The 27,025-nt window shown below is 41.8% G+C and overlaps 1 protein-coding gene across 7 annotated transcripts in view; it reads left to right on the top strand.

Moving 5' to 3' along the window:
* Positions 1–6,062: 6,062 nt before the first annotated feature.
* PPP3CB (protein phosphatase 3 catalytic subunit beta) overlaps positions 6,063–27,025 on the top strand; it is a 37,408-nt gene continuing 16,445 nt past the window's right edge. For 2 of the 7 annotated variants that reach the window (XM_079975267.1, XM_079975268.1), the window contains exons 1-8: positions 8,348–8,631; positions 13,416–13,616; positions 17,792–17,916; positions 20,337–20,448; positions 21,479–21,624; positions 22,042–22,181; positions 22,261–22,338; positions 22,438–22,532. In XM_079975267.1, coding sequence (XP_079831393.1) covers positions 8,562–8,631; positions 13,416–13,616; positions 17,792–17,916; positions 20,337–20,448; positions 21,479–21,624; positions 22,042–22,181; positions 22,261–22,338; positions 22,438–22,532 — 967 coding nt within the window. In that variant the 5' untranslated portion in view covers positions 8,348–8,561. Of the gene's footprint in view, positions 6,193–8,346; positions 8,632–13,415; positions 13,617–16,768; positions 16,792–17,791; positions 17,917–20,336; positions 20,449–21,478; positions 21,625–22,041; positions 22,182–22,260; positions 22,339–22,437; positions 22,533–27,025 lie in introns of those variants that run through there. The other 5 variants (XM_079975270.1, XM_079975266.1, XM_079975269.1 and 2 more) reach the window with 5 other exon arrangements.

The following is a 27,025-nucleotide window of genomic DNA, read 5'->3' as shown; positions in this document are numbered from 1 at the left end:
CCTTCAATTTGTAATGTTTAGCTCCGACCTGAACTCCTTTTACCAGCTAGTCCCCCCTGATCATATTCAACAGAACCTCCAGGACTGATATAAAAAGTAATGGGGATATTGGGCACCCCTGCCGTGTCCCTTTTTCTATGGAAAGTTCATCAGTAACCACGTTATTTACAATTAGCTTTGCCTTTTGTTCAGAATATATTGCACTTATACCATTTTCAAACCTTTGGCCTACCCCCATCCCATGGAGATTCTTCTTCATGAAGTTCCAAGAGATATTATCAAAGGCTTTCTCCGCGTCCACAAAGATTAGGACTGCCTTCGTATTAATATTTACAGTTAGCATTTCCATAATGTCAATTATATTCCTTACGTTGTCTGATAAGTGTCTTCCTGGGAGAAAGCCTGCCTGGTCCTTATAAATCTCCTCCATTAACACCCTCTTCAGTCTTTTTGCTAAAATATCAGCAAATATTTTGTAATCCACATTAAGTAATGATATAGGGCGGTAGTTCTTGATCTGGTTTTTTTCAGTTTCAGTCTTTGGTATAAGTGTAATAAATGCTTCTTTCCACGATTCAGGTGCCTTTTCCCCCTCTAATATTTCATTACAAACCTCCTTAAGCGGCTGTATTAACCATTCTTTCAATGCTTTATAATATCTGGAGGTTAGTCCATCTGGTCCTGGAGATTTCCCTAGTTGCATGTTTTGAATGGCACCCTCCATTTCTTGATCTGTTATTTTCTCATTTAAAATCAACATACTTTGTTGCGAAATTTTTTGTAATCCATATTTCTTAAGAAAATCTTCTATGTCTCCTTCGTTTTCCGGCCCTTGTGCATATAATCTCCTGAAGTAGCTCTGAAAGCAGTTGCTGATCTCATTTGGTTTAAAAATGTTCTTTCCATCCACCTCCAAGCTTGTGACTGTATTTAGTTTCTGTCTCTTCTTCAATTGCCATGCTAGAAGTTTCCCACATTTGTCCGCTGATTCAAATGTCCTCTGTCTCATTTGCTTGATTTTCCATTCTATCTCCTGGTTCATCAATTCCATATATTGCATCTGATAAAACTTAATTTCTCTCAAAATCTCATGAGACTTTGGTTTAGACCTCAATTTCTTTTCTCCTTCTTTTATTTTTTCCAGAATCTTATCCTTCCTTTCATTTTGTTTCTTTCTCTTTAAAGAGTTCTGTTGTATCAGAAAACCTCGCATCACGGCCTTGCTTGCGTCCCAAATCACTCTTTTCTCAACATCTGTCCTCAGATTTATCTCAAAATAGTCCTTCAAGGTTTTTTGGGCCTTTTTGTAACCTCTCTGAATAGGGTGTCATTCATTCTCCATCTGAAGGATCCAGCTGTTGTTAGTTTCATTTCCATCTTCACTGCGTTATGGTCGGAGCATGTCTTTGGGCAGATTTCCACCTTTTTTATCCTTGGAGCCATTCCACTAGTAATCCATATTTGATCTATTCTTGTCCATGTCATTTGTGCCTCTGAAAAGAATGTTCCCTCTCTCTCAAGAGGGTTTCTTGTTCTCCAGATATCAATCAAGTCCATGTTTTCAGTCATTTCAAAAAAGGTCTTAGAGATCCTTAGAGACCACCTGTCTTTGTGCTTTATCCATATTTGTAGAGACCACGCCATTCATATCTCCTAATAAGATCACCTTATAGTCCAAATAATCCATTAATGTCTCATGCAATTTCTTGTAGAATTCTGCCTTCCCTTCATTTGGTGCGTAGATGCCAACTATCAGGAGTTTTTCTCCTTGGATTTGTATCTCAATTGCCAAAATTCTTCCATGTTCATCTTTAAAAATCAATTTTGGAGCCAATTTTTCCTTTACATAAATCACCACTCCTCTTTTCTTAACTTTGTCTGATGAAATAAATTCCTGTCCTAATCTTTTATTTATAAGTAATCTTCTATGTGCCCTTGTCACGTGGGTTTCTTGTAGACATATCAAATCCAATTGTTCTCTTTTCAGGATGTGAAAGACCTCCCGCCTTTTTCTGGGAAGGTTCAGTCCATTACAGTTCCAGGTTAAAAATTGCAGAGACATTATTAGTTAATTACCTCCAGCTGCTCCCTGCAGCTGTTCTTCCGTTGGTGACTTCAGTCCAAATGTCAAGTTTCCAAGGTCTGTATCAGAGGTCGAGTCTAGCACTCCCTTCAAAAGGTCCTCCTCGTTTCTGTCTAGGAATTGTTCTTTATCTTGCACTGTTCTTATTTTGACTTTCTTTCCTTTGAAGTTAAAAGACAAACCTTGTGGAAATTCCCACCTAAAAGGTATGTTATTCTTCTTCAGCAGGTCAACCAGGTTCTTAAAATAAGTTCTTACCTCCAGAATGTATTTTGGGATGTCCTTGTAAATTTGAACAGAAGCATTTCCAATCTGAAGGGATCTCTGGTAATGTAAATTTAAAATTTTATCTCTTTCCTCTTTAGATCTCAGAGTTATCAGACAATCCCTTGGGATCTTCCTGCCTTGCCTTCTGCCCAATCTGAAGGCAGTTGTTATCTTAAATTCTTCTTCCTCTGAATTTACCTGCCAAAATTCTGATAATTCTTTTGTGAGAAAGTCCACTAGGTTGTCCCCTTCACTTTCAGGGACCAACCTAAGTCTCAAATTCTTCTCTTTCCTCTGCATCTCCCACAAAGACAAGGCCGCCTCATGCTGGTCCAACTTCTTACAGACTGGTATTAAACTTTCCTGTGTGGTTTCTGCAGTAAATTTAGCTTCTTCTGCAATCTTTCGAATTGTGGCGTTTTCTTGAACCAATTTATTTATGGTTTCTGTATTAGATGTAATGCTTTTGGTATTTAAGTCCAATTTTGTTGTAAGTTCTGTCAGTTGTTTGGTGTTCTCCGTGCTCTGCTTAGTCAAATTTTCTAAAGATTCATTTATTTTGAGTAATGCTTGAGTCACTGAATCCATGAATACGTTTATACCTTTCTCCTGTCCAGCTGTGCCTGTTGGCAGTAAGCCTGATATTGAGCCTCTTTTCTTTTGTGCAGCTTTAGCCTTAGATCTTGTTGTTATATCTTCTGCAGAGCCACTCATGTCCCAAGGTCGTTCCCACAGGAACAGCTCTTGAATGGAAAAATCCAGTGACTTGTTTTTATTTGACAGTCTATGTTACAGCTGTAGCCTTTCAGCCCTCTAGAGGGAGCAGTACATTGTGTCCAATAAGCAGAAGAAACAAAGAAACCAAAAGCCCTCTTGGAGAAAAGTTTTTTTTTTTTGACAAAGAAACTTTCAATCTTCCAATTGCAACAATATTATTTCTGTAAAGTCCCCAAAATTGTATCTATTTAAGCTCTCCGCTTTGCAGCAAGTTCTGTCAGACAGTTCCTGTCAAAGCGCTTCGCCCAGGCAGTCTGTTCCCAGAGTCAGAGACAGCAGGAATTAATCACTTAAATTTCCTCTCATGCAGGTTAAGCCAGGTTCCCTTTTCTTCCCCCCCTGCTCCTGCTTGCTGGAGGGGTAGTTAGAGTTCAATGCCAAAGTTAAATAATTCAAAAGCTCAAAGTTACTTTTCCTTCAATTGCAGCTTTCCAGTTCCGTTGCTTTAAAAGCCATGCAGTCCGGGGGGGGGGGGGCAGACTTCCTTTATTTACCATCCCCATTTTCAGCCAAATTTCAAACGTTTTTTTCTTTATAATCCCAGTAGGTTTCCCAATCCTACTTACGGGTATTTCAATTTCAGTCCAGATTTCAGGAAGGAATCGGCGCTCTCCGCCTATGGCGACGCGGCTTCACTTCACGGGCTGGGTAGCGACTCTCGGCACCGCACGATCCCCCGATGCTCCTCCGGAGCCTTTAAAAAGGCTCTTTTGCAGTAAAGGGGGGCGCAAATGGTGCCCACCGAGTCTCCTTGTTCACAGGCTTCCGCGCCTGTGATTTTAGGGGTCCCCGCTTCGCCGTAGCGGTCAGACCCGAACTCGTGAAGCAGCCCTCTCTCCGGAGATCGGGGAGAGAGCCGCCATTAAGCGCTGGCGCCGACCAGAAGTCCAGGACTTCCCACTCTATAGGCAGAGGTGTAAGAGTACCGTGCTGCTATGTCTTTGGCATCCATCTGTCTGGAGAGAGAAGGGAGTGTGCCTCCAGAAGTGAAGACAAACGGCTGCATTAGCAGCACCAAAGTAACCTCAGGGCGCAAGCCTGGGCAGTGTGTTTGGAGGTTTTTGACTGCCCAGATGACAGGACTCCCCCTCCCCTCTCATCCTCACTGATGTGGTCCAAAGAGAAGCAGAGCTATACGTTTGACACCAGCTTGGCTGCAGGAGTTGCTAGAAGGGGGCGTACCAAGGCACCATGCAGCCACCGTAGGGACTCCAGATTTGCGTAGGATTTACTTCTTAGCCTTTTCTTCTCCCGAAGATGTTCCTAACTCACCAAGGATCAGCTACCCTCACCTGGTTTAGCCAGCCAATCAAAGCCATTTCCAGGGTGTGGCTGCTGTTACATGCTGGCAACTTCTAGTAGCCACGGGTGAAAGCTGAGTGCAGGGTATGGACCAAAGGTGGACAAATTACCCCAGAAGCAGCACAATATGTCCCCCAACAGAGATACTAAAAAGGTAAAGGTAAAGGTACCCCTGCCCGTACGGGCCAGTCTTGACAGACTCTGGGGTTGTGCGCCCATCTCACTTAAGAGGCCAGGGGCCAGCGCTGTCCGGAGACACTTCCGGGTCACGTGGCCAGCGTGACATCGCTGCTCTGGCCAGAGCCAGAGCCAGAGCCGCACACGGAAACGCCGTTTACCTTCCCACTGGTAAGCGGTCCCTATTTATCTACTTGCATCCGGAGGTGCTTTCGAACTGCTAGGTTGGCAGGCGCTGGGACCGAGCAACGGGAGCGCACCCCGCCGCAGGGATTCGAACCGCCGACCTTTCAATCGGCAAGTCCTAGGCGCTGAGGCTTTAACCCACAGCGCCACCTGCGTCCCTAACAGAGATACTACCGCTCCCCTAACACCCTATACTAGTGTGGTTATTCTATAAACATATGTAGAAGTTCACCAGTGTGGTTGGAAGTGTGGCCAAAAAGTTCAAATCCCAGCTCAGTCATCAAGCTTGCCAGGCTTGGCCAATCGGTCTCATACCCTACTTCATAGGGTCGTTGTGAATGTTAAATTGAAAGGTAAGGCACATGTATGCTGACCTGAGCTCTTTGGAGGAAAGGGGGGAAGTAATTAAAGATAAAAATTAAAAGATAAAACAATTTGTTAACAGGTAAGGAATCTCCATACCATCTGCTGCCTGTCAGAGTTAGTCTGAGACTTTACGGTATTTGAAGGAAAACTGCTCTCTGCCTGTTAGAGGGGCTGGGCTGGCTACTGACTTCCATATGATCTCCGTTCCTTTTGGGATTTTTTTACATTGCCTGTAGCTCCTGCTAAGAGGTAGGTGTGTTGAATTGGTAATTAATTGCTTTTTAAAAATTAGATATTTTGAACTTAGGAGCTAAGCTCTACCAGGAGTGTTGGTGTGTGAAAAATCTGAGCTTTGTGAATTGTTCTTCTTTGTCTCATTGCTTGAGTCTTGCAAGAACCTGGCACATTGTTACATTATCCTTTTAGGGAATATCGTCAAAGACTTGCCAGTGTTACAATGAACACCATTGTTTGCTCCCACACAGAAACTATTAGACTGAAAAGTGGATTGTTAAGTTCTTGACCTCCATATAAAACCTAGACTGCTGCCTAGTGTTCCTTCTAAATACATATGCCAAATTGTCATCCTGCTCGACAATTATACTTTTTTTCCTAGTGCAACTTACTAAATGTACAGCTCATTTAACATGATGCTGTGGTTTCTGGGGTTTGTTTCTTGTTTTTGTTTTTTGTATGCAGTCTGAGCACTGAGCTGCAGGTAATATTTTTACACCTGACCTAAATGTGATATGGTTGCCCATTCAATTTTCAGTATTCCTCTGTAGCACTGTCATATGATGTCTCTAGTAACAACCACGCTCAGAGCAACCTTTTAAAAGCTCTCATGTCACCTGCTAGTGGTGATGCAGGAGCGATCAGCTGGAGTGAATTGCCTTGTTACAAAGCTGAATAGAGCACAGCTGTGCCAAAAACAGACTTACTGGGCTGCAAATCAAGGCCAAAGGCTCGTATCAGCAATGTGCGAGCATCATTGTGAACACTGACTTCTGATGCTGCCTCGATTCTGGTGAAAAGTAAGTACATTGAGTATAAGGCGAAACACAGGCTGCTATTTCACTTTTGATTTTATTTTTTGCTTTGTAGATGAGGATTTGTGAAGACACTGGTTTTCTTACATTTTAATACTTTTAAGGTGGTAGAATAAGGTAACAAAAGACAACACACAAATTAGGTTACAAGGTGGTGATCTATATGCCCTTATCGCTGGAACCCAGGCTAATGAAGAAGGTGCTAGTGAGAGGGGCAAGGGTTAGCTGGAAAATAAATGCAAATTTGATCACGTTTTAATTCCTACATATTGTAAGTATTTTGTTGCAATCAGCTTGGCTTGTGGTCAGGGATGTTGCTACAGGCACTATTAATATAGGTGGGCTATAATTTTAAATAAATGGGAGTGGAGAGAGAAGTATGTGTGTGAAGAGAAAGGTGAGTTAAGGAGTGTTTGAAAATGTGGCTTGGGTTAAGGATTCAGCATGTTCTGTGTCGGGTGTAGCAATGTGTATAGATGTTAGGAGACTATTTATTAGATGTTATGCATCCTCACATTTGTGAGTTCGGCAGAGTGCATCCTTTTGCAGCTTATAAAGAAGCTTAGATAGGCTAGTTTTAGCCTTTCAGTTTAAGTAATGCAGGATGCTTTAAGGCAGACTGGATTCTCCTGATATCCCCCCCTTCCTCCTCCTTAAAAGAATAATCACACAAGCAACATTGTAAAAGGTAAAAATAACCTTTACTCAGTTTCTGTTGCAGAATAACAGATACAGTAGCTTTGTTCAGGTAGGCTTAAAATGACAATTCAATTAGACATGCTTCAGTTTAGCTTCAGATGATGTCTGAACTACGAAGCTCAGCCATGCAGATTGTTTTCAGCTTTGTGGCTTGTGGTGGGCTAAAAGCTTTTTTGCCTGGATTTTCACATTTTGAAATATGGCAACCCTATGTTCTCTCTAGCAAACTGGTCCAGGAGCTTTGACTTATAACACTACACAGGTAAAACATTCCCTCAAGGGTCACACCTGCTGCTTAAAAAATATTTGTCAATAGCAAATAAAAGCTAGGAAGGAGAAATATGTGTAGCATGGAAGTCTAAGCAAGCTAAAAAGAGATCAGTGTTGTTTCATAAAAATCTCATTGTTACGATCCTGAGTTCACATAAAGATATACAAGGTGAATATATTCTCCTAGATGTAGAAACTGATGCAGAATAATATTTTCTTAATATGGATGGTCTTGATCTAGTCCAAGGTGCCCACCAGTTTATTGTCCAGTTTAATAACCTCTCTCTAGACAGAGGAGGCCCTCTCGGATAAGCATCCTGTATCCCATAGTCTGAACCAGGACCACCTTCTAGTTTTTATAAAAGCCTGGGTTTGCCAGTTATAAGTCCAGCATAAAAGCCTCTAGGCAGAGTAATTTAATATTAATGGTGATTTAATATGAAGCTACCAAAAGAGCCTTTTCTTTGGACAATCCACGAATTGTCACATGAAATAATTTATGCAGCATGATGACACTGGGGAAGTGAGCTTCCTAAATGTTTTGGACCGCTTGAAGGCTTTTAAAGGGAACTTTATTATAGCTTCTGCCTGTGCAAAAAAATAAAGTTGTAATTGCAGTTTCGTTCACTTTTTCTTTTATTATTATTGCTGGCGCTGGATTTAGGGAAGCCTCAGCAGTTCCCCTCCACAGGATACTGAGCCGAGAGGGTCCAATCCCATTTAAAAAGCAATCGTGTCTGTGTGGAAAATAAGAGATATTATGGGAGGTCCCTTGGGACTGTGGCTCTCGCCCTTGTTTTATTGCTTGGGGGAATTTCGACACGCTTTTTTTTTTTACACTTTTGTGAGCCGCCTTGCAACCGTCCAATATCAACACCGCTATGGGGGAGGGCAGTTAATATGCCACAATATATTCCTACTGAGAGGAATAGACGCTTTAAAAAAAAAAGAAAGGGGGAAAGAAAAGCATTTCGGAAGCACCCTCATTTATTTGCATGAGGAGCCTTTAATTATGGCGCCTCAGCCGAGCACTTCTGAGGCGCTCCCTTAAGCCTCCTTGTGGCGGGGGCGGCGGGGGGGGGGGGAATTGCGGGCGCGGTGCATGCCGGTCCCGAGGCGGGCTGCACCCGCCGCCTCGTCACTCGCGCTCGCGCGCTCTTTTTCCCTCAGCGGCTAGTCCGCCGCCATGTTGCTTTGGGCCCTGGCTGCTCCCGCCCGCCCCTAGTCTCTCGCCGCCCGCCCCTCGCCCTCGCGCTGGCCGGGCCCCGGCGGGAGGCGGATAAAGAGAACCGCAGCCGGGGCGGGGGGCGGCCGGGGCGGGTAGAGACGCTGAGGGAGCCGCCGTCGCTGCTGCTGCTGCTGCTGCTGCTCTCGCCGCCCGCGCCATGTCCGGCAAGGAGGGGACTCAGGTTGCGCTGGCGACGCCTCACGGTACCTGTGAGCGGGCCGTCAAGGGTGAGTGACAGGCCCGGCCAGGCCCGGCCGCCTCGCTAGGCCCGCCTCCTGGGGCTGGGCTGGGCGATCCCGCGCCTCGCCCGTCAGTTCCCCTCGCTCCGCGCGTGTATGTGGGGAGTTCATACGTGCTGCGGGTGCGGGCCTGAGAGGCGGCTGCAGGCGCCACTCGCGTCCTCTTCGTGCCCGCTTCCTCACCCGAGGGAGGGAAGAGCGCACTGGCTGCTTGTTTGTATGGCGCCTGCCTGCGAGCGTGGTTGTGTGGTGGATGTCCATCGGGATGCCGGGGGGGGGGATTTTTCTGTGGTGTTGTAGTTGTTTCCTTTATGCAGCGAAGGTGCGTGCTGGTTTTTGTTTGCTAGCCCTCCGAACAACCCTCTTGAGTTGGGCTGAGAGAGTTTGTGGGGTTGCCTCCCCCCACCTGAAATTTCGGCGGGGATTGCTTATTTGAATCCTGGGTTTTCGGGTTAGTTTCCCCCCCCCCCAAGGCAGGGAAACAAAAAGGGGTGAGATGAAAGGGAAATACATTGAGTGTTCCAGCTGGTATAGCACAGCTGTTCTCTGTCGAGGGCAATGTATGTAAAATGTTTATGTATTTTATTTATACCCTGTCTTTCCCCCCTGATGAGCACTCAAGGCAGCTTACAGATAAAAAGAACTGCTAGGAATGTGATTAATATTATTATTGAAAAGCTTTTCTTTGTCAAGGGCAGTATAGTAGAATGAAATATTGCTATCTATATATTTATACCCCAACTTTCCCCCTGATTGGGACTCATGGTAGCTTACAGATAAAAACACAAACTGCTAAAAACACCATCATAATACAGAGTGATTTACAATATAAAAACAAAAAAAATACATAACATAGTAACAAACAAAAAACAATAACACTGTTCTGTCACAGACTTTTTAATTAGCCAAAGGCCTGGGAGAAGATCATTTTTTGCCTCCCACAGGGGCCACAACAGAAAAGACCTTTTCTTTTGTTGTCACCCTCCCAACCTCTCATGGAAGGGGGCACACGAAGGAGTTCAGGTGCTGATCACAGGGTCCAGTGCCGTAAGGTCACCAAATGAATGAGTTGGATTATGTAGAAGGAGATACTTAGTATTCATTGCCATATAAATCAGCAACAACCCGTTAAACTTGGCTTGGTAGTTCAGTTGAGCACATGTGTGTTATGTGCACAGTAGAATGTACCACTGAGCATCCTAACCACTGTGTTTTGCACTAGCTGCAGATTCTGAATAAACTGTAAGGATAGCCCTGCATATCATAGAATCATAGAGTTGGAAGAGCCCACAAGGGCCATCGAGTCCAACCCCCTGCCAAGCAGGAAACAATATAATGCAGCTTGGCTATTCAGCAATATAAAAATAGCAGAAGTACGGTAAATAATAAAATAAAATAAATAATTCAATCTAGAGGCTACTGTATCTAAACTGTCTCTGTTCAGGAAAGGGTTCACCAGCCGAAAATTGGGTGTTTTTTGGTGGTAGAGAGTTGAGACACATTACATTCATTTTGCACCAAGTGGACTAGTTGACACTGTGCTTCCAGATCCAGTTTCCTGTCCTGATGTTTTTAAACTTTTATGTTTTGCCTTTATGCCTATGAATCTATTTGTGGCTTAAAACTGGCTTTGCAACCTTGCTCCTTTCATATCATCAGCTCCCATCAACAACCTGGTTGCCAAATTTTGCATGAGCTGCAGATTCTGAACTTTCTTTAAAGGCAGCCAATGCACTGCAGTAGTCCAAACTAGGGTTACCAGTGCACAGGCAATAGAAGTCAGGCTTCCCCTGTCCAGATACAGCTGCAGCTGGGCCACCAGTTGAAGGCTCATGCAACATAATGGATCCAGAAGTACCCCCAAGCCATGCACTCACACCTTCCAAGAAAGTGTATAGTATTCAGCCTTGATTATTGTAAATCTTAGATCTGTTTCAGCATCATCATATTGAAATCAGAAATACTATGTCTGATCTTGCTCTAAATGTAGTTTTGTCATCCTAAAATCAATTGATGAGAAATCTAGCATAACATAATTTGTTTACAATTCCTGAAACATGAGTTCTTTGCATGGTTTAGGAGTGGCTCTGGGCAGAGCTCTTTGTCTTGAATGGCCGGTTAGCAGGTGGAAATCTAACAATCTGACAGACATTTTATGTGTAATCTCTTATTTGTTTTTTCTGTGAGTCAGTCCCCCTTAAAAAAATAATTCAAAGATTTCCCACTCCTGCCTTATACTTATCATAGAAAAAGACCCAGACATGGATTAGTCTCCTAACCTGGTTACCGTCTTCCCCACTATGGGGAGAGCTAATTTACCTATAAATTAGTATATGCAAATTTGTATCCTCTTTTGGGAGGGGCAATACATATATAGTGTACTGGGCCCAATGAACTCTGTTGGCACACTGATCCCTCTTGTGTGCCCAGAAACCTGCCCCCTCAGACAACCTCTCAGACGTGGGCAGGGCAGCAGGACTAGACCTTTGTACGGCTTGTTCACATTGCTGAGGCAACAGCTCTCCTTGTGGAAGGATTCTCTAGCCACCATCTTCAGGAGTGTGCTGTCCAAGGTCCTGATAGCCCCTACCTTACCTGTTGTGACCCTGCCTTGCTTTGCCTGCTGTGACTCAGACTAACTGGTAAGTGCCTTTGCAGCCGTGTGCTTCGCCTGAGCTTCAAGCTGGGTCAGGGCAGGACACATGCTTTTCATTAGACAAAGTGGTCCAGACAGCTGCTGCTGAGGGGCTACTTTTCTTGGCTGCTTACAGCAACTTTCTGCCTTTACTGAACCCATTCCCAACTTAACATATATATTTTTTTTAATGTTAACAGTGCCATCCTACAAATTTGTATTCAAAAGTCTTGGTATGTTCAGTGGTGCATCCTCCAGTGTCATAGGAGGTATATAATAAAGCAAAACATAAAATAAAAATCACCCCTCACAGCATCTAAACCTATTATAAAGTAAGCCTTGTAAATGCAAACAAATTCATTATTGCTTTGTTACAGTAAAGCTAAATTTGATTGAGTGGGAGCTTCTTTTCTATTATTTTGGTATTTGCATTTGATGAAATAAAGTGTAGTCCACAAAAGGTTATGTCTTTAAGATGCCACAAGACTTTGTTGTGCTACAAAAAAATAGCATAGATATCCCTCTGGAAATAACGGATAATGAATCTTATAATGTATAAATTATCATTGAGTAAAATCTGTGTGGTCTTCTGTAAGCTGAGTCAATATTTTGAACCAGATACCATTTTTAAAATGAAATAATTAAATTTGTGTTCAAACCCCCTGTAATGAAGGAATCTCAGCTAGATAATGCATTACAGATAGCCATCCACCCTCTGCTTTAAAGCCTTCACAGAATCGTAGAATTGTAGAGTTGGATAGATATTGGCATTGATTCTTTTTCCATAACACCCAGCAGGATTTAATTGGGAACAAAGGGGACTGAATAAATTCCCAGTAACAGGGCAATCTGAGCCTTCAGTCTGCTTTACTGGATGGGGTTTGATGTCCCTCTGCTGAGCCCTGCTTGGGTCCACCAACAAAGAGCAAATACCCAAATGGGGAAAAGTTGCTACCAGCACCACTGGCATTAATTCCCACCCCATGTCTTCCCTTTTCACCTAGGGAGATTAAGCCCTTCCTCACTTAGTGTTGAGTGCGGCAGCCAGCACACCTGCCATTTACCACTTGACAGGGACTATCCCAGTCAGTTGGACAAAAATAAGTTAAAACAATCTCCTTTAAGGAACAAAACAAGTCAAAAAGGGGGTGGCTGCCCTTGTGGCATTCTCCTTTGGTGTCATCCCTTTGGAATTAGCCCACTGGCACTGGCCTGTTACATTGCAGCATGTTGTTTTTAAGCCCTATGGGCAGGAAATTATGCCAGAGTTAATTTTTACTGTCATATCTCCATTTGGTACTGCCATAACCATGGAGCTTCACAGATGGATGAGGACTTTTAGGAGTTGAGGAGAGATGATGATAATATGCGTCCCCTGCCCCTTTCCTCCGCACTGTCCAGCACAAACACAGGAAAAAAAGCAGAGTTTGTGACTTTCTACACCAAACCATAGCTTGTGCTAACCACAGCTTAGAACCCAAACAGTGTCCTGAGCTTCCCAAAGTAGCTGGTTTATAATTGCTTTTCTGTTTCCAGTGTCATTGTCAGATTTTTTTGTTTACTCCAGTCCTTATGGTGAAACAGCCTGTGGAGGTAGATTATAATTATGGCTTTATTTAACTGAATTCAGACATCACGCCAGTTCACATTTAGCACAAGCTATGGTTTGTCGGTTCAGACAGCTCCTCAAACTGCTTAATGAACTTTAGTTTGGCATTATGTCTGAACTGAACCATACTCTAAGTTGCTGCAGTCACAAGACATGGGGAATATGTTTATTTCAAACCTCAATGGTATTCTAAAGCACACCCTTTTATTTCTCTAATAATAGTGCCTGCCACTTTTCCTGTGTGGAATACTAAATCAATGCACATGCATTTCTGAAACTGAATCGCCTTGCCCTCACTGCCAAGGAAACTATATTTTTGTGTGCTTTGTGCACATCCTATAATGTATTCCATCCCCACACATTCAGCCCCCTCATTTTCCTAGTATACATACATACATAACCAAGCCAACTGTGTTTCTTCCTTCCTTTTAAAAAAAGTCACTTTTTTGTCTGTCTTGGATCAAAATGGTGCTCAGAGCTTTTTCAAGTCATTGATTGTAAGTAATATTTGCGGTATTTCATTTTCAGCTGTCCCTTTTCCGCCAACACACCGATTAACATCAGAAGAAGTGTTTGATGCAGCTGGAAAACCTCGGGTTGATATTTTGAAAAACCACCTAATAAAAGAAGGTCGGGTAGATGAAGAAATTGCACTAAGAATCATCAATGATGGTGCTGCAATTTTAAGAAGAGAGAAAACCATGATAGAAGTTGAAGCTCCTATTACAGGTGCAAACTCTGGCTAACTGTTGCCACTTTTAATGTCATAAATGCATGGAATGAGGTTTCAGTACCTTTGAAAGTAAAATAATTTAGGTAGAAAGATTGAAGGTGTAGAATTTTCGCATGAATGGTAAAGAAAAGAAAGGGATTATATGAGCTTTGAAATATACTGGGGTAGTGATGTCATTGATAAGCCTTGAGCACCTGTCCTCCCACTTTTTCTTCCTCATGTGGTACAATTGCAAGGAGGGGATTTTTTGCTTTCAGTTGACTACAGTTTAACATTACATCAGAACATAAACCATCTAGTACTAGCTATGATTTGCGGCCAGGTGGGGGGAATATTCATAATCTCTGGTTGGAAGTTGACTTGTTTCAAACAAACCATAGTTAATATTAACCACAGTTTGTTGGGTTCAGATGCAGTGAAAAGCTGCAGTTAAAATGGCATTGTATCTAATCTCCTTGCTGGTGTGCCAAAGGAGAGAGCAGAGGGTGAGTGTGCAAGTCTCAGACTTGTCTCATATCATTCTTGTCATTATACAGATCATGATTTATTGTGATGTTTGAACCAGCTCACTGTACCTTGGATGAAGCTTTGTTTTTCAGCTTGCTAAAAAAAATACAATTTAATGGTCCAGTGGAAACTAGAACAAGTCTTTCTGAAATTTTATATTTGCTTAATAATTTTAGTAGTGATACAATTTACACTTCTGAAATTTAATACATTGAAATTTTATCTAAGGCTTGATTTGGTTGTTTATAAGTTTGGCTATGTATCAAGTTTTGCTTTTTTTAGCTTATATTTTTGGGGAGGCAGGATTAAGTACTTTAAATTATAACGTAAAGGTTGTATTTCCTAATTTTAGAGTTTTAGTATTTCCCAAAACACATTGGAATTCATAGAATAAATAGCATATTTATGCACCCTTATATTGTCATGCTTTTAGACTTCTGCATCATTTGCTTTTGCTACACATAAAATACCCATCACTTTATGTGCAAAATGATGGTGCCTTGTGACTAGGAATGCACAAGCATTGCTGCTGCTTATCTGAAAGAGACCAAGCCTTTGTGAACCTTCCAAATGAATGCTTCCCTTCCTTTGTGAATGTTCACTAAGTCTTGAATTTTTGCTTAGTGTTTCATTAGTGAGTGACTACAAAGCATCCTCTGCTGCTTTCTTTCCCATTTCTGCTTTAAGGTTCCGTAACATATCTTGGAGCAGCACGGGGGAAAGTTGCAGAGATGCCTTGTACTCCCCCAAGGTAAAGGTAAAGGGACCCCTGACCATTAGGTTCAGTCGTGGCCGACTCTGGGGTTGCGGCGCTCATCTCGCTTTATTGGCCGAGGGAGCCGGCATACAGCTTCCGGGTCATGTGGCCAGCATGACTAAGCCGCTTCTGGCAAACCAGAGCAGCGCACGGAAATGCCGTTTACCTTCCTGCTGGAGTGGTACCTATTTATCTACTTGCACTTTGACGTGCTTTCGAACTGCTAGGTTGGCAGGAGCAGGGACCGAGCAACGGGAGCTCACCCCGTCGCGGGGATTCGAACTGCCAACCTTCTGGTTGGCAAGTCCTAGGCTCTGTGGTTTAACCCACAGCGCCACCTGCGTCCCTTGTACTCCCCTAGCCCCAGAGAAATGACTTTTCCTGATGAGGATTGAGATTACTAGTGGGAAACTGATGAATGTGCATCATTTCTGCCTGGGAAGAAGGCCCTCGGACACTGCTGGGACATGGACACTGCCTACCATCTCTCCAACCTTACTTTGGGTTCTGGACAGAACAGAGAGAACTTGGGGCAGGGAAGGGGAGATAATACTCGCAGGATAAATGTGATCATGCAGCCTGCATGCAGCAAACCTTCTCGCAGACAGAAATGATGTGCATAGCATCACTTTCCTTATGGGGATTTTGGAACTGATAGTTAAGAGTTTGTGCCAGGAAAAGCCACTCTACCAGGACTTTCCTCACCCCCCCCCCAAGATTAGTTACTGGTCTTTGGGACAAGGAAAGGGGGAACACTTGCTGGTGCTCACTGAGTCAAAGCAAGGACAGATTGTGCTTTTAGCAGGCTGTGACCACGGCTGTGCACACAAGCATTCAGGCTGGGATGCTGCTCACTGTTGCAAGTGCTCCTAGCATCTTGAAGATTCAATGGGCATGATTTTTCATAGACCAGAAGTTAATTAATTAATTAGATGGTAGATTAATTTGGAACGCTGGTAGTTACATAGGCAGTGGAGGTTGAATTTTAAATAATAGAGTTCATTAGCAAATTTGACAGTGTTTATTTCCTTTTAAATTAAGACAATGTTTGTATATTTCAGAATATAGCTTTATTCTTGAACACCTAGAACTGGTAGGTATTAGTAATCTACTGATTACTGCAAGATGATAATAATAATAAAAAATTAAATTGAAGAATTGGCAGGTGTAATTGGTGAGTAAAATAAATCATGTCAAATGACTACAGAAAGTTGATATGATTAATGCTTTGCAGGAAATAAAGGCTACCTTTTAATATTTTAGAACTGGACAAAACACTGGAATATCTTGCATAAGAAATTTTGGTTCTGAAATGAGATAGGTTATTGTGCTTTATTTTTAATATAAGAATTGCTTTAAAGTTGTAGACATGGATATTTGAATAGTATGACATCAAAAGTGTGAAGGTTAATTTCTTCTGCAGTTCTCTTCTGCATTTTTAAAATATTGTATTATATATTTATTACTGTTCAATTCAAGTTAAATACTATCGGCTTAACTGATGTTCTGACTGACCTTATTCATGATTCATTTCTTGGAAATTAACTTTGCCCCCTGATGCATGTGCTACTCAGTTGACAACAGGTAGGTCTTTCCTCAGCAGCCTTATGTTCAACTTCCCAGACAGATATTAAGAGTTCCTTTCTTTGATAAAGTAGATGGTTCTCTGCTTGCTACACAGATGCTAGACTTTTTAAAGAGCGGTTTTAAATCATTTTTTACTTTGAAGTCTTTCTGTCCCTTTACCTTTATGAAAAATTTCCCATATCCCTCAGGAGATTGTGCTCTTTTTACTTTCAGGCTGGGACCTTTTCAGTTAAAGAGAATCCGCTTTCTGAATGCATTGCAGCTGGAATATCATACTTTTGACTGGTTTCCATATATAGTGTGTCTCCTTCCATTTGTGTGTATGTGTTTCTCTCCTCACCCCCCAAAGAAGTATCTATCTATATGGGATTGTAGCTCCAGAGAACTCTGCAGCAGCATTAGGAAAAAACTGGGAGCCAAATACACAATGCTTTCTATTAAGTCAAGTATGTTTTCCTATCTATCACCATTGATGGTGGAGCTGCATAGTGAACACCACAGGCAACATTCAGTCAGACTTGGTTGTGAAATGAGATAAATTCCATGGTCACTCAGAAAACAAGTCCATATGGGAAACTCTGTTTCACACTACCTTGTTAAAAGAGTAAATGCATGAAATGTCATGTGCCAGAGTTGGTTGCCTCCAGGACTATATGCCATTGGTGTGTGAACACTTCCACCCAGTACCACGTGGTCATGGGAGAGGTGGAAATTACATGCACGAATAGTTAACAGGAAGAAGAGGGGATGTAAGGACAAAGACTGAAAGGAAAATTAGGAAAAAGAAGAAAGATCAACATGAGGAAGAGATTGGAGCAAAAGTTATGGTAAAAAATGAATGGAGCAATAGCAAGTGATAAATTAATGAGAAAAAAGAGGACAAGTTTGCTTGAATACAATTTAAGATTTTAGTTCTGCCATAATCTAGATTTGAGAAAGTTCAAATAACTTTTGTCTTCCTTTAGGGAAGTTGGCAATAAAAATGTTTGGTAGCTCCTAGGGTATGCAGACAACCTACTGAATAGCCCTGAACAGTTTATATGTTCCTAACACTTGAACATTCTTGGTGGCACCTGACACTGCAAATATTTTTTCCAGTCCTATTAATCTGAGTGTGAACAATAGCTGAAAAACAGATGGTGCAAGATTGGTGCTGGGGTGGGAAGTCATTGCTACTTAAAATTAATTCTAATTGCTACTTATAATTAGGATGCAATGACTAGATTCTTGACCTGAAATCCTGATTGAATCTAGTTTGGGTGGTTTTCCCACCAGTAGAACTTCATCATGGTTTTTTAATCAGCAGCATTTTTATTGCAGTGTGTGGTGACATTCATGGCCAATTCTTTGACCTAATGAAGCTATTTGAAGTGGGAGGATCACCTGCTAACACAAGATACCTGTTCCTTGGTGACTATGTAGACAGAGGATATTTTAGCATAGAGGTAATTGAATGTGTGTGTCCTGATGTTAATATCAACAATGGTTTTCCCATTTATTTGCTATAGTAACTGTTTCACCATGGTAAGATGTATGTTTATTCTCTCTGAAGGAGGTGATGATAAAACTGCTCTTAAAGAAGCTGAGTCTAGATTCCTCAGCTTTGGAAAATTACTGTCCCATTTCAGGCTTACTGTTGCTCAGCAAGGTCCTAGGGTGAGTGAAGTCTTGCCAGCATCAGGCAGTTTGGAGGACGCCAGTTATTTAGAACAGCTCCATTTTTTTCCTTTTTCCTTTCCCTGGATTAAGGATGGAAACTGCCTTGTTTGCCCTGGTGGGTGACTTATCCTGAGAACATTGAAAATATGACCCCACTGGTTCTTCTGGGCCTCATGGTGGCTTCCAATAACATCAACCATTATATTATGTGCCTACACCCTTTATTAGCCTTGCTTGGTTTGTAATTTTTTCCACAATCACAATCTTTCACATATTACTACACCATAAGGCAGTGTTTCAGTCCGCTAGAGGTTTCCATGTGCTAAAGGACTTCTGTTCCTCCTCTTAACCACTGACCTTTGGAGTTCCTCAGGGCTCTGATTTGGGGCGCAGTGTCATCAGTATGCAGATGAGACACAGCTCTTCTTGTTTCTGTAATCTAATCTCAAGGAGGCGATGGAAGTTCTGAGCAGGTGTCTAGAGGCAGTTCTGGGATGGATTAGGGCAAACCAGATTAAGCTTAATCCTGACAAGATGGAAATTTGGCAGGTTGTGAAACTGCTGATCTGGATGGATGGATGCAGTCTGTTTTAGAGAGGATTGCACTCCCCCTGGCAAATGAGGTAGGCACTCTGGGTTTGCTTCTGGGCTTGGCACTCTTGATGAAGGCACTAGTGGCCAGAACTGCTTTTCATCAGCATTGGCTAATTTTCCAGCTATCACCCTATTTGGAGAAAGTAGCTTGCCTTAGTGGCATGTGCACTGCTTATGTCCAGGCTGGATTACTGATGTGTTCTATGTGAGACTACCTTTAAAGTTGGTTTGGAAACCATAGCTGGTGCACAATGCAGCAGCAAGAATGCTTATATGGGCCCAAGCAGCTGGAACACATTGCACCAATTCTGTACCAGTGGTTGCCTGTTGGTTTCATGGCCCAACTTAAATTTGAAGCCGCTAGGTTTCAGATTTGATTTGAAACCTATAATAGTCTCAGAACGTTTATGTACAGCAGCCTGTTCTCTGACTTGTCAATAAGAGATGTTGGGTTGATGCGTCCCTGGTACAGGGACTTTCTGGGAGTGGCACCATCCCTCTGGAATTTCCTATCCCCATCCAAGAAATAATTGTGGCACACATCACTGTCGGTTTTTAAGAGAAATGTTAAAACATGTTTATTTCAATCCACTTTTTATTAATTCTATTAATTGTGATAAAAATTGCTCAGATTTCCTTCTAGAATGACCACCCTTGCCACATGATAGGCCTGAAAATAAGTTGGACCCCTCTTAGCTGTACGTTACCTGCTCCTACATTACATCAGTAAACAATTAGGAAACTGACTGATAGGAAGCAAGCATTCTAGAGTTCTGTGAAACTAGATTCAAAGATTCATTAGATTAATTGTGAACAGCTTTTTATCTTTCTTTTTTTTAAAAAAAGGAACTTTCTTTTCTGTATCCTTAATATTCCATACCATACAGAGTAGTGTGCTCTTGGAGCAGAGCCATCTAGGTTGACAACTGTGTGTGCAAGGGCATCTTAAGACATTTGGATGCATTTTTTGGAAACACTGGGCCTTTCAAAACTGATGTGGTTGGTTTTATAATACTAATGCAAGGACATTCCACTGTGCTGCTGTACACCGGGCATTTTGCACAGAATTTGATACTATGTTCTTGCACCAACAGGAAATATTCATTAGAATGCCTCTGAAGTGTCAGGCAGTTATTGCCAAGTAGTAATGGATTTTAGGTTACCACCATGTTTGAACTCAGCTTCAGCCACAGAGTAGAATTACATACAAGTGTGGATGGAAGGATCCATTGGGTAGTATGTTTAACCCTTCTGCTTGTCAATTCTCATCTCATCACTTCCCCAGTAGGAATGTTTCTTGATGGGGAGGAGGTAAAGGGGAAAGATGGGCTCAGTATGCTATTCCCACCTGCCAATTATTGCCTTTCAATTTCCTTGCCTCTCAGCAGTAACAGAATGCAAGTTGGGAACTCTGTCTTATTCTGTGTCATTCCTTTCCAAATTGCCATGGTAATTTTCTAATACACTGTCCTGAGTTCCCTGAAGGAAGGGTGGTATACAAATGTGATAAATGAAGTTTAAGTGAGCATTAGTCTATGCGTCAGCTGGATATTGTGCTGTAATACTTGAAATGGGGCTATCACATATGACTAGTACTCTTGTTTTTCAACAGTGTGTGCTATATTTGTGGGTTCTGAAGATTCTGTATCCAAGCACATTATTTCTTTTGAGAGGCAACCATGAATGCAGGCACCTCACAGAATATTTTACTTTTAAGCAGGAATGTAAGTATTAATAACAGTAGTAATTGTTGGCTTCCTGAATACTTAGTTATCAGTCCCCCCCCCCTTTTTTTACACATTTTTGTCTTGCTTCGTATGTATTTGAACGTTTGTAGTCTTGAGATATCTATAACAGTACTGTGTATGTGTTTCTTTTGTGCACTTTCCCATGAAAATGTTAGAATAGGACATATCAGTATGGTTATGGCTCTAATAAATCTTTGTCCTTTCAGCCCAAGTGGCTGCCAGGATAGGATGGCAGCCTACCTTGCTATTAGACTCACATGGATTTCATTAAGTGACTTACCCCTATCTACAAATTGAAATTGATGGCTGTCCTACAGCTCTTACCACTGTGCCAAACAGCAATAAACCCTTTGAGCTTAAGATTACAACCAGTCAATCAGTTAAAAAAAATGAAGACAACATGTAAATACATTTACCAAGAAATGAAGCTAGATCCATATACCACAGGTCAGTTAGCTAACTTTATAGAAAAGTTGCTTTACTATAAGAGGAAGGCTGCAGAGCCTACATACAGATTGGGGCCTCCAGCAGATAAGGTATGTGTGGACCATATATCCACTTTTTAACTGAGCCAGGACAACTTCCTGCCTGCAGTTCTTGGGGGATGCACCTGACCATGATCAGAGTATTCCAGCATTGGAATTTAAGATGACAGGCAGATTGGAATTTTGTATGGACAACTGGGCTACTAATTATTTTTAATGGAAAGGTGATTTTTAATGTACTTATTTGCAAAGCTGGTATTCTTCTTCTTTCCCATTCTAGCATATCATATTGTTAAGACATGTGTCAGCTTATATTCATCTAGTTAAATGTGCTTTGCCAGAGAGTTCTCCCTTTTATTTTATTTTTTGTTTAAATTATGATACGCATTCATCAATTCATCAAATTTTCAAGGAACAATCTTGATAACTTATTTTTAAATGCTCCTAAGATGTAAGCCTGCCATCATAAACAAATGTATGTCATAGACTATGTCTCTCTCTCCCCATCCCCACCTTTATAGGTAAAATAAAATATTCTGAAAGAGTCTATGATGCTTGTATGGAAGCTTTTGATTGCCTTCCCCTTGCTGCACTTCTAAACCAGCAGTTTCTTTGTGTCCATGGTGGACTCTCTCCAGAAATAAATACAATAGATGACATTAGGAGGGTGAGTGTTACTGTGCTAAAGGCATGGGGATGTTGGGGTCTTTTGTAATGGTCTTGACATGCCACTCTTAAATGTTAAGCTAATTCTTTTCTTGTCCTTTGTTAGACATCAAATGAAAATTAACTGCAACCCTATACGTGCCTGCTAAGAAATAAGCCGCATTGAGGCTTAGTCCCCACTGTGACTTAGTTCCTGGTAACTGTGTATAGGATTGCAGCCTAATTCTCTGATTTATGGAGTTTTTCAGTCTGAGTAGGTAAGTGATAGATAAAAAAACATAAAGCAATGAATATCCTTTTATTTCTTTGGTATGATTGGATGTTTGTAATCTATATAGCTTAACAAGAGAGTGAGAATAATAAAAGAAAATGGACGTACTGAAAATGAAGATCACTGTGGTATTTTTCATTGAAACAGCTAGATAGATTCAAAGAGCCCCCAGCATTTGGACCAATGTGCGACTTGTTGTGGTCAGATCCCTCTGAAGACTTTGGAAATGAAAAATCACAGGAGCATTTCAGTCACAATACAGTCAGAGGATGTTCCTATTTTTATAGGTAAAAAATAAAACTGATCAAGTTGATAAGTGATTGCATGAAAGCATTACTTTATACTCATAGTTGTTTCATTTCACAGCTATCCTGCAGTTTGCGAATTTTTGCAGAGTAATAATTTGTTGTCTATTATCAGAGCTCATGAAGCACAAGATGCAGGGTAAGTATCTTGCCCTCCCATTATACAAATATTCAGTACTCAAATATTCAGCTTCACCACTTCCTTTGTGACACAAAGTCAACTGTCCTTATTTTACAGTTATAGAATGTACAGGAAAAGTCAAACGACAGGGTTCCCATCATTAATAACAATTTTTTCTGCACCTAATTACTTGGATGTCTACAATAATAAAGGTAAGAGCATGTTGCTAACAAAGGTAAACATGTCTGAAACATAATCTGTCTTTGTTTAAAAACATTTCTAAACTGATTAATATTTTTTAAAAATCTCTTGTGGTGCATGCTATTTACAAAAAAGATTAGACAGTAAAACAAATACAAGATAAAAGAAATACAGTGGTAGCTTGGTTTAAGAACAGTTTAGTTTATGAACAGCTTGGATTAAGAATGCTGCAAACTCGGAAGTAGGTGTTTTGGTTTGTAAACTTTGCCTTGGAATAAGAACATGTTTCGCTTCCTGTCGAGTGTGTTCCATTTGTAAATTGAGTCCCCCACTACTATGGGAAAGCACGCCTTGGTTTAAGAGCGCTTTGGTTTAAGAACGGACTTCCGTAACAGATTAAGTTAGTAAATGAAGGTACCACTGTAAAACAATATAAAAACATAAAAGCGAGTGATACAGAAATTCAGGGGATTCATGCACATTAATCATGGTCCAGTCTTACAGGTCAGGAAAGCCTAGGCAAAAAGATAAGTCCTTACAAGACATCTGAAGCAACTGGTGGTTGCTGCTTCATCTATAGCAGAGTGAAGGGTATTCCACAAAAAGGGGGGGGGGCAACAGCAGAAAACGTCCATGTCCACTCACCCCCCTATGATATTCTGCTGGTTATGGTTTCACGAGTAGAACGTTTGAGTAGTTGAAGGGATGAATGAATTGTACAATATGTATGCAATTGAACACAAACGTTCACAGTAACTTGTATAAAAGAATCCGGGAAGTTCTTTAAAATGCTACGGTCTGGTTCTGCTTCATAGATTCTATGTCAGGCATAGGCGAACTTTGCCCTCCAGATGTTTTGGGACTACAACTCCCATCATCCCTAGCTAAAAGGACCCAGCGGTCAAGAGATAATGGGAGTTGTAGTCCCAAAACATCTGGAGGGCCATTTGCCTATGACTGTTCTATGCAGTGCCCCACACGGTCTGCAGAGGCACATTCCCATATGCAGAACCATCTGGAAACCTCTGGAAGATTAGAAGAACTGAAGTGCAGATGCAGTTATATTTCATTACATTTCCACTCAAGGTAATTCCTCACACACACATGGCCACAGCAGAAATGGTCCTCTCTTTATAGAGCTGCTTAAATGTTTGCCATAAATTTGTTCGCTATCTCTCCAATATTCAGTTGTTTCTCTGTAATCAAATTTTTGCACCATGGAGAGAGAGAGCTTTATTTTTTAAATGCCACAAGTGCAGCGTCTACATTGCAAAATCAGGTGTTCATGGCTCCTGCCTTACATGGTTGAGTGAGAGCCTGGGAGGCTTCTGCCTCCCACACTTCATTATGTTCTGGCCCCTTTCCTGCTGTTTCTTCAATATCTGACCTGAGTCACCTATATCTGGCTCCTTGTCACCTGCTGATCCAGAGCGCCCCAGGGAAAGCAACCCTTAATGCCAGTAAAGCCTTCTGGTTCCAGATCTTCACCTAAGAATTAGAACTTTGGATATTGAACTGCAGTGGTGCCCCGCAAGACGAATGCCTCGCAAGACAAAAAACCCGCTAGACGAAAGGGTTTTCCGTTTTGGAGGCGCTTCGCAAGACGAATTTCCCTATGGGCTTGCTTTGCAAGATGAAAATGTCTTGCGAGTTTTTCCAACTTCCCCCCCCTTTCCCCCCCTTTTTCTAAGCCGCTAAGCCGCTAAAAGCTGCTAAGCCGCTAATAGCGCTAATCCGCTAAGTCGCTAATGGGCTTGCTTCGCAAGACGAAAAAACCGCTAGACGAAGAGACTCGCGGAACGGATTCTTTTCGTCTTGCGAGGCACCACTGTACCAATGCATTGTCTTCAGCATTTAGATTCTGAAGTGGGGGGTTATTGGGTTGTTGTTTTGATTTTGATTATATATTTTGTGGTTTTATATTCTGATTTTGTGCTGTGAACCACCCTGAGACCTCCGGTTATAGGGCAGTATATAAATTCAATAACTAAATAAACAAAATTATAAATCCTCAGCTCCTGAGCATTTCAAAGTTGATTGCAATATTTAATCCTTCAGTGGTTATTAAGGTTACTTGTACCTTCTTAGTCAGGACTCAGGGGGTGGCAATCAAACTCATAGCCCTCATGTAACTGAAAATGAGTGTGGCACAGATCTGATACCTACACTCTCCAACTCAGTTCCAACAGATGAGAACGGGTGGGGAGAATGAGGACATTATGCTCACATTGCAGGTCGGACAAAACCAGAGTTGTTTCCTTCTGTTACAGCGTAGGACACACAGAGACAGACAGACAGAGTGACGGAGGGCAGCGGGTTGACAATAACTTGTAATGTAATTCACTATTATCCCTATATTGCAGGTTATGGTGGGGGTTACCACAAATTGTGTTGTGTTCTCCAGATTTCAGATGAGGGTGCAAGCTGCTTAATAGTAGCTTACAACAAGTCTCTTTAATGGAAATTGTGTATCACAGATACAAGCCCCCATTGCAGTACTACAGAGTGTACATGTGTTATCAAGATGCAGGTAGTTACACAGGATATGCATTTCAAGTCTAAATCACCTGAAGCGCATCCACATTGAAAACAAGACAGCACAGGAAGAAATAACTCCTACAAAAAATACCTCAGGTAAATCTCTAACCATCTCCTTTGCACCACCAGCAGCGCACTGAAAGCCAGCCCTCAGTTAAAAGTAGACTCATTGTGCTTCACTTACATGCAGACACTTGCTTTTAACCCATCCTATAATGTAGAATAGAGATCCCGAATAGGAAAGCAGAGTGTGACTAGCCCTCTGGAAACAACTGGCTTCACCAACCTCACCCAATGCATAGAATTCTATAATATGTGGGATGAGGGGCTAGTGTTCCTAATCTTCTACACCTTTCTAAAAGGTCACTACTGTATATGTGTGACTTCACAGAAAGCTGACTTATAAGAACAGGTTACAGGTAAGCAACTCTGTATTCACTCTCTTGCCTTTGGAAAGTGGGACTAACACTGTTTGAAGTGAGATCAAGCTTGCACTGGAGGCACCAATTGTGTGAGGTCAGTGCCTCTATGAGTGGAGCTCAGTTGTGGCCCAGCATTGACCCTGTGCATTCCTGAGGTGATGGTGAGATGTGAGAAACATTTTTTAAAAGGAGGAAAGGGAAACTAAGGAAATAAATAACAACCCCCCCCCCCAAAAAAAAACACACCTGATGGGGCGAAAAGAAGGTTCCCCCAGAATGGATCCAAAGAAGCATTAGTGGGAAGAAATAGGAATAATATGAGGGTTTCAAAAGCAAGGAAATAGCTAATATGAAAACAGTGCTGTATATTTTTGAAATAATTCTCAAAGGGACTCAAAACTGATGGAGATGCTGTATTTCATATAGATGGAAATGGAGAGCAAGTGTCTGGGGCACTGAAGAAACAATAATAGGGCCTGGCTTTAGAGAATGCTCACATGAGAGTTTGGCTGTGACAATGGAAATACAAGGATGGAGCCTCAGTGTTGAGAGAGAGAAAAGGCAGCAGGTTTAATTCTTTTTTGAGCAATGTCACACAGCATCATGTATGTGTGTGGCTGTCTGGGAAACACTTGTCAGGAGTGTCAGGAGTTTACAGGAGAGACATCCCCACATCTGCTAAGACAGACAACCAGGTTATATATTGGGAGTGGGGAACAAGAACTTTCTATTTTCTGTCTTCCTAAGGGGAGCAGAAGTGCACAGATATCAGTGTACCTGGCATCTGCTTATATATCTGTTCACTAGTGTTGTGATCCCTTCCCTGTTGGATGGAGGGGAATGTTCCCTCCTGCTTGCCATCACTTCAGACTTCTGCATTTATACTCTTCCTCTGGGGAGGTGGCTTGGTCTTTATGCTCTTCAACACACTAATTCCTTGAGTAACTAATGGTGATCTTGGTAGGAGTGGGAAGTAAAGTAGGGTAGCCTTAAAGTGCTCTTTCTCTGGTACAAATCTCCACACATCTAGGGCAGATGATCACTTTCTACCGAGCTTTGGAGCATTGCACATGGCTACTCTCGGGATAAAAGTTATTTTGTTTATTAAAATATTTCTGTCTTGCCTTTCAGCCCCAAGTTAGTTCAGTCTCAGATTAAAGCAAAATACAGTATAAAACCACAAAGGGAAAACAGAGCTAGAAGACTTGTTCTTGTTTATATTTTGATTATGTATTCTGTGTTTTTATATCGTGATTTTATCCTCTGAACCGCCCTGAAACCTGTGGGTATAGGGCAGTATGTAAATTTCTTAAATAATAATAAAAGACCGAGCTTACTACTAAAATATATGTACAGCAGGAGGGGAATCAAAACCTCAGCAAAACAAGATATATCTACAGAATGCTGGAAAGTGTTTAGAGATTGACCTCCCAAAGTAACAGTTCCTACAGCCTAGGTGCTGAAACGGAAACCGCTGATGATAAAGAGATGCAGAGCGAGTCCTCAGATGAGAATCACAGTGGGTAGACAGGCTTATGTGGAAG

Source organism: Podarcis cretensis (assembly GCF_951804945.1).
Source record: "Podarcis cretensis genome assembly, chromosome: 5".
Taxonomy (NCBI): Eukaryota; Metazoa; Chordata; class Lepidosauria; order Squamata; family Lacertidae; genus Podarcis; species Podarcis cretensis.
This window is presented reverse-complemented; position numbering and strand designations above follow the sequence as displayed.